Source organism: Vigna angularis, chromosome 1 (assembly GCF_016808095.1).
Source record: "Vigna angularis cultivar LongXiaoDou No.4 chromosome 1, ASM1680809v1, whole genome shotgun sequence".
In the NCBI taxonomy this organism is placed as follows: domain Eukaryota; kingdom Viridiplantae; phylum Streptophyta; class Magnoliopsida; order Fabales; family Fabaceae; genus Vigna; species Vigna angularis.
The window spans coordinates 48,688,948-48,696,112 of NC_068970.1; the positions used below are offsets into that span (position 1 = coordinate 48,688,948).

At 34.7% G+C, this 7,165-nt stretch overlaps 1 protein-coding gene across 1 annotated transcript; it reads right to left on the reverse strand.

The window, feature by feature from the left end:
• Positions 1-701: 701 nt before the first annotated feature.
• Positions 702-5,779, reverse strand: LOC108323313 (beta-xylosidase/alpha-L-arabinofuranosidase 2). Its single transcript, XM_017555732.2, has 7 exons — positions 4,993-5,779; positions 3,765-4,052; positions 3,480-3,649; positions 3,018-3,115; positions 2,540-2,890; positions 1,671-2,081; positions 702-1,431 (listed from the first exon to the last, which is right to left on the reverse strand). Exons 1-7 carry the CDS (start codon positions 5,416-5,418, stop codon positions 860-862), a joined length of 2,316 nt encoding a protein of 771 aa, XP_017411221.1. The 5' UTR covers positions 5,419-5,779; the 3' UTR covers positions 702-859.
• Positions 5,780-7,165: the final 1,386 nt, after the last annotated feature.

Consider the following 7,165-nt stretch of genomic DNA (forward strand, 5'->3'; position numbering starts at 1 on the left):
GGACCATAATTGTGTCTAATAATTTTGATTTCCACCATAACCTAAACTAAAAATATAGAAAATAAAACTTTTCAAAGAATATGCATACATTTTGACAAGATAGTTGTTTAATATGTATAAGAAAACTAATAAGTAAAAGTAAAAGACTATCTTATAAACTAATGAAAAGCTTCCTACTAAGGAAGATATGTATGTGAAACTTCTTTAGTATTGATTTCAAGCATAAAGTATGTAAACTTTGAAAGTTATTGCATAAGTTGAATCTTGGTTTTTAAAATTGGATAATGCTTTGAAACATTCTGCATTTATACAATCTCCTCCCATCATTCATTCTATAATATACATCGTAAAAACTTGCATCTTGTGTGTTTGAATGCATGGTTGATCTTGTGATTTTGGAGAACCACAGTGCTTCCATAAAAGCTTTCAAGATATATTTGAATGCAGGTTTTCATATGTAAATCTAGGAGAGCTAAAATATTTTGTTGTGTTAAAGCTGATATATGTTGTATATCATACTTGAACAGTGGAATCGAGGTGATCCATGAGGCTGGCAAATTAAGGAGGAGAAACTCATTTTATGTGATTTACAAGAACATCAAGAAATGGAATCCATGTTTCTTCCTAGTGATTGAAGATCTTCTGAAAGATGGTTTAACTTAAATAGTGTAAAGATATTGTCATACTAACAAACATCACAGTGCCCTAAAAGCATTTCAAATTTTTATATTTGAACGAGAAGAAATAAGAGAATTTGCTACAATTACCTCAACTTATTTCTTGTCCCCTTTAATTTTTTTTCCAAAAATCAGGGAGGAAAAAAAGAAAGGATTGAGTGCTGAAGATTTGAAGGTTTGTTTCAAATCATCACACTCAAAGGATGCTTCAAATTTCCCACATGAAGCATATGCTGTCCTAAGGCAACTTTTCTGTTGCCAAGTTCATCAACTATACTCAAATCTTTACAAACATCTACTTTGAACCTAATCAGTGCTTCTGATTTTCCCATCAAGTGAACTTTCTCAAAACCCAGCAAGTGTTTCTGAGGTGCATTGTGCACTGCAGGGGGAGTAGAGAACAAAAACACTGTATGACCACTGCTCAGATTCCCCTTGTTCTTCACCCTAAGGTTAATATCAATGAACAAGTTCTGACAAAATTCACCATCAACATCAAGTGACTTGCATTCTGAGGAACGGCACACATGATCCTCAGCTAGGGGAACAGACACCATCTGAGGGACTTTAACTAACTTATGCACAATACTGGAGTAGCTTAATCCATCTCCAAATGAGAAAACAGTTTCCCCTTTATAGAATCTGTATGTTCTACCAGGGTAACCTGTGGCAGGATCTGGCCTCATGTTCATGTTGGTCATTGGCACTTTCTCTACATATGATTGTGGATACCATGTCATAGGTAGTCTACCACCTGAATCAGACAACCATAAGCATCCGTGAGTTTCAAACTTCTGCCATCATTAGAATGAAAATTGTGTGCTATGAGAAGAGATTGTAGGGATGAAACACTACAACTCTTTTGGATAAACTTGTCTAACCAACTTAAAAGGAAAAATACATAAGAAAATGAAGTGTATTAAGCATCTCTAATAGCTAAAGAGTGTAACCAAGGGATAAGTTTATCCAAAGTGGCCTTTTTGAGTGACTTACTTGGATTATGAAACCCAAAGATCACATCAGCTATGGCAGCTCCACCAGCTTCTCCAGGGTAGCCAACCCACAAAATGCTTGTGATTTTGTCATTGGTTTTGGCAAAGGACACATCCATGCCTCCTCCAGACATTATGACAAGAATCACAGGTCCCTTGGATGCCTTTGCCACTTCAGTAACCAGAAGTTGCTGCTGTCCTGGAAGAAGAATGTTGGTTCTGTCTAGACTTTCTGCCTCAATTTCTAAACTTGCACCAGCTACAATTACTGTGGCATCTGCAGAGGCTGCAATCTTTTTGGCATCATCTAGTACTGGATTCGGGCACCGCGCATCAAGACACCCAGCAGCATAGCTTGTAGGAACTAAAGCTGTTAGGCCTAGCAAGGGTGATGTATACTTGCATGGGATGCCTGCAAAATATTAGGGACTTGTTAACTGTGATCTTAAGCTGAAAGGGAAGATAGCAAGTCTTCAACTCTGACATCAAACAATGTGAAGAGAGTAAAGTTTAGTCTGAAAAAGTATTATGGAACATCAATCATTTAATAACATCAATTTAGTTTCAATAAACATTAACTTAGACTATTTTCACCTAAAAAACTGTTATTCAAGAACCAAAGTGATGTAATAACAATCTTTCCAAAACCAAAGTGGGTTTCAACTAATTTAAGTCAGTGAGGTGGATAAGTATTGTTTTTTTCCAAAACTCTTGGAACTTATTTTTTTTTTCCATCTATAAGACTTGAATGTGGATAAGTATAATACTTGACAAATGACTAAATTTGGCCTGTTTGCCAAGTTTATATGATCATGGGTGAGTGACATGCATGTTGCACAAGCAAATTATAAGAGGTAGAAATTATGATACCTTCATAGTTTCCAATCATGACCCTAGTAGCATTAGCATTGGGTCCAATAACTGCCAATGATTTAATGGCTTTGGCATTGAGAGGCAATGATTCTGGACTGTTTTTAAGCAACACAATCCCTTGCCTTGCAGCTTCACGGGCAAGTTCCCGGTTTGCTGGAGTGCAGACATCTTTTGGACCTAGATTTCCATAAGGTTGCTTGCTTGGATTACCATCAAAGAATCCAAGACGCATCAACGTGGCAAAGTTGTTGGAGACAGCGTTATTAATGGATGCTTCATCTATAAGCCCTTGCTTCACAGCACCTTCTGTATATTGGCCAAGATATCTTCCACAGTTCAAGTCCAACCCTGTTAATCGAAATTTGTATATAGCAGAGATAAGTAAAATATTTCTTATGTAAATTGAAAGAAGAACTCAAGAATTTCAAACAATGACATGATATTACAAAGATATGTGATTATGTAGCCATTTTACCAGCCAGAATGGATTTGGCTGCTGCTTCTTCAGGTGTCTTGGTGTAATGCTGATCTTTGTAAAGCACTTCTACCGAGTCACAGTCAGAAACTATATATCTGCATGGGCCATTATATTCATATCATTCTCAACACAACAACAACGATGGTAAATAAACATCATTATACCTGGCTCAATTTTGTTGGTGGTTTAAGGTGATGTACACATCACAAGAAAGCAAAATGGTTATACCATTTCCATGATAAAGTAAAATGATCAAACCAAAATATGTTAAAGAATCACACTCATTTACAATGATACATGTACTGTACATTTATCTCTATGGGTACTATTGGAAAATTTAATAAATACTCTGTCAATGTTCAAAGTGAGAAATAATTTGAGAATATAAGTATTTCAGAAATGAAAACAAAATGGAAGGAAGAGGGTAAGATACTAAGATTTAGAAAGACTGAAAAGTACCCATTTAGTTTCCATTCGCCCCGGATAACACCCTTAAGGAGGTCAGGGTCTGCACAAGTTGGCTTTCCATTAACCTTATTGTAGGAACACATCACACTGGCCACATTGCCATCAATCACACAGCTCTTGAATGGTGGTTGGAATGTGTCCTCCAAATCTTGCTTTGTCACCTAAAAAATCAACAAGCAAGACACAAAAAAGCATGAAAATGATTCTGTGCATTCCCACCAATCCACCCTTAAGAACTTGTGCATGAGTTTTAGATCAATGGTAGATTATCATTACCACAGCATTGAAGGTGTAACGCTGAATTCCTTTCCAGTTATCAACATCATAGGCTGTATAATGTTTGCAACAAGCAGCAACCTTGAGCCTGTTGGGGTCCCCACCATCAGTTTGTTGAAGACCTTTGACATACCCTGCTGCATATTTGCTTGTGAGCACAGGGTCTTCCCCTGGTGTTTCCAGGCCTCTTCCCCATCTTGGATCTCTGAATATGTTTATGTTTGGTGACCAGTATGTCAAACCAGCCAACCCTACATTGTTCATTGCTCTGGCTTCGGTTGAAACCACCTGCAATCAAATAGCCATTTACTTCATACTTGAGAGCCTTTTTTGTACTACAGTGCTTCATATTTTCAAACATCATCAACTCTACATTTTTAGTTCAACTTTAAAGTACCATCTGAAATTGAGTGCGTGTTTCATTTTAAAACTTTGTCACCGATAATCACTTTAAATAAAGAACTCTCTTTTATATAAATTCGTTTCAGAACCTCATAATTCTGCAGATTCCCTCTAAGAACTCATCTGCATTTTCGTTTGATTTTGTTATTATTCAGTCACAAAAACTTGTATCCTAAGTATTTCCAGCCAGAAGCATTAAACAACAATGCCCTCAACTATCCCACCTTCTGTTCTTAGCCAAAAATCAATAGTTTCAACCTCATTGTGTAAGAGAATAAAAGGGCTACTACAAGGCTAATTTTGTTTTTTCTGTTTAGAGAAAGATGTAATTCTTTAAAGTGCTTTTGGTAAAATCCAATTCAATAGGAGAATACGACAAAAAATTTAATGAAAATCACATGACTTTTGTCCGTATTTGTTTTCTAAAATGATTTTGGACATTGAAAATGCTGTTTGACACTTAGTGAAAAAGATAAAAATAAGTAAACATGGTAAGTGATACGATGTAATCAGAAAACAGAGATAAAGAGAAGTAAAGGTTGTGCTAATTAAGTGTTTGAAAACATTGGATGTTACTTTTCTATTGTGCCTTCATTGAATCAATATCAAACTGCATTGTGAATGCAATGGCGAAATATTCAAATAGAATCAACAAGCATCGATGTACACGTTTACTAGAATCATCAAACCTGTAATATAAAAATTCCAACCAAACACTCTGAGAGAGAAAGAAAGAACTACTGACTCAAACCTCAAACAAATAGCATTTGCCAAACAGTGAAGAAGGGAAAGCTACAAGAGAAAAAAGTAGCAAGAGAAGCCTCACCCTTCCAATGGTTTCAAACAAGGAAGTGTTGAAAGAAGCTGCTGTGAGAATAGGCATGGGAAAACTGGTTGCACCAGGAATCACGTTGGAGAAGCGCGTCCCTGGACCAACGTTGGACACTCCATGAAGTGCTTCTGACCACCATTCATACTTGGGAATCCCAAGTCTACTCACATCTACTGCAGCATTCACCAGGTTCCCTATTTTCTCTTGCAATGTCAACCTCCCCACAAGGTCTGCCACCCTCTCTTTCACCCCCAAAGACTTGTCACAGAACGCATACCCCCCCAAAGCAGGGTTCTTCTCAACATCACAAGCAAAGATAGCAGATGTCTGCCCCCAAACACCACCGCAACTCAACAACAACAACAACGTTGTCACGAAGAAACACAGCAAAACAAATACTTTGTTTCCAGCACAGGCCATTGTTGTGGTCTTGAAGAAAGAGGGTGTCTTACTTTAACAATCTTTGTTGCTATGAATGAATGTGGTTGGATATAGTATTGTGTTGTGTCTAGTATACTACCATATCATATACATGAATCATTCATGCATGCTATTATAAAAATGTTGTTGTATTTTAGTGGCCCGTGATGTGGAAGAAGGAGTGACCTATTAAATGGGGTTGCTTTTTGGCAGAGACAAAAACAACGAACCAAGGAATCTCCTCAGCAAGACATGGAGCTGAAACCAGTCCGTGAAAAACCTTTTTCTACCTTTCAGAGGTAGCGGGTGTTCTTTGTTTGGAAGCTCCACTTGCATCCTACATATAACATGGGAAATCCCACCGAATCTCCACACAGTATTCCTCAGTTTAATCTTAACAAAACCAAACACAGATAAGGGATTAGAGCAAATAACTCTTTGTAAAAGTTAAGGATGAAAAGTTAACACTTTTTGTGGCAAGAAACTGTCATTTATTTATGGCTGTCCATCTTCTTTGAATATACAAAATTATTATGAACAATAAATTTCTCCATTTCATTGTTTAATGTAACAGAGTACTTTATAGTTCAAATGAAAATGATTGGTTAAATTAAATCACTGATCTGGAGTGATCTTATGCCAGTTGATCCTGATGGAGATAGTAGTACCTTACTTTAGAGTATGTTTGGATAAAAAAGGAATTTTGAGAGTTTTTGAATTGATTAAAGAACTCTATACTCTTGTATCTCTATCACTTGATGGCTGTCATTCATGTAATTGATACAAACAAGTATAATAATAATAATAAATAACTTGTATTTTACACTTTAGCATATTAAAATTATGTTTTCATTTCATATTTATATTTTAAGTGGCACTCATATAGGGCTTGTTTGCTTCAAGTTGAGGTAATCAGGTCAACTTTTTTATTACTTATCATAATGTTTTAATATAATTAATTATTTTTATATAATTATTATATAATTAACATTTTATTAATATTTATATTTCTATTGCAATACAATAAATAAGTAAAAAGAAATAAAGAAAAGTAACTAATTTAAATTTTCTATAGCGGGATTACTTATTTTAATTTATTTGATTCTGCATATTAAATAACTTTAGTTTGTCATTCTCAAATATACTCTTTTTCTACTAAATTTTATAATACTTTTTATTGCAAATTGAAATTCATTTTTGCTCTTTTTAAAAATTATCTTCTTATACCAAATTATTTTACAAAATTATAAAACTAACGGAAATCAAATAATGGTCAAAATTACTTCAGCACAGACTTATACTTACTGGAACATATTGTTTAATGAAAAACTGGTAACATGTATTTTAATATTTTGAAAAATCAATTATATTTTATGTTTAATATAAGCTTATTTACTATTGTTTTAAATATACTAATTTTAAAAAAAATAATTTTTTATTTAATCCTGAAAACATAAACCTTAATTTTGAAGTGGAAAAGAAAACATCAAAGGAAAAAAGATCATATCTTCACATGTTGATGTTTTGTGGGAAGGTAATTTGCTTTCCTTTTATCGAAACTTGGAACAGTACGTGAGCAGTGTTACAGTTGAAATGGTGTTTCACGTGAGGAACTATGACGGCTAATAAAATAAGGTTATGATTTAAATTTGATCTCAGCAACATTAACATATTTCTTTTTTCAAAATCTGAATATAATTAGTCAAAATCTCTATTATATTCTCTCAGAAACTCAATCTGTGACATA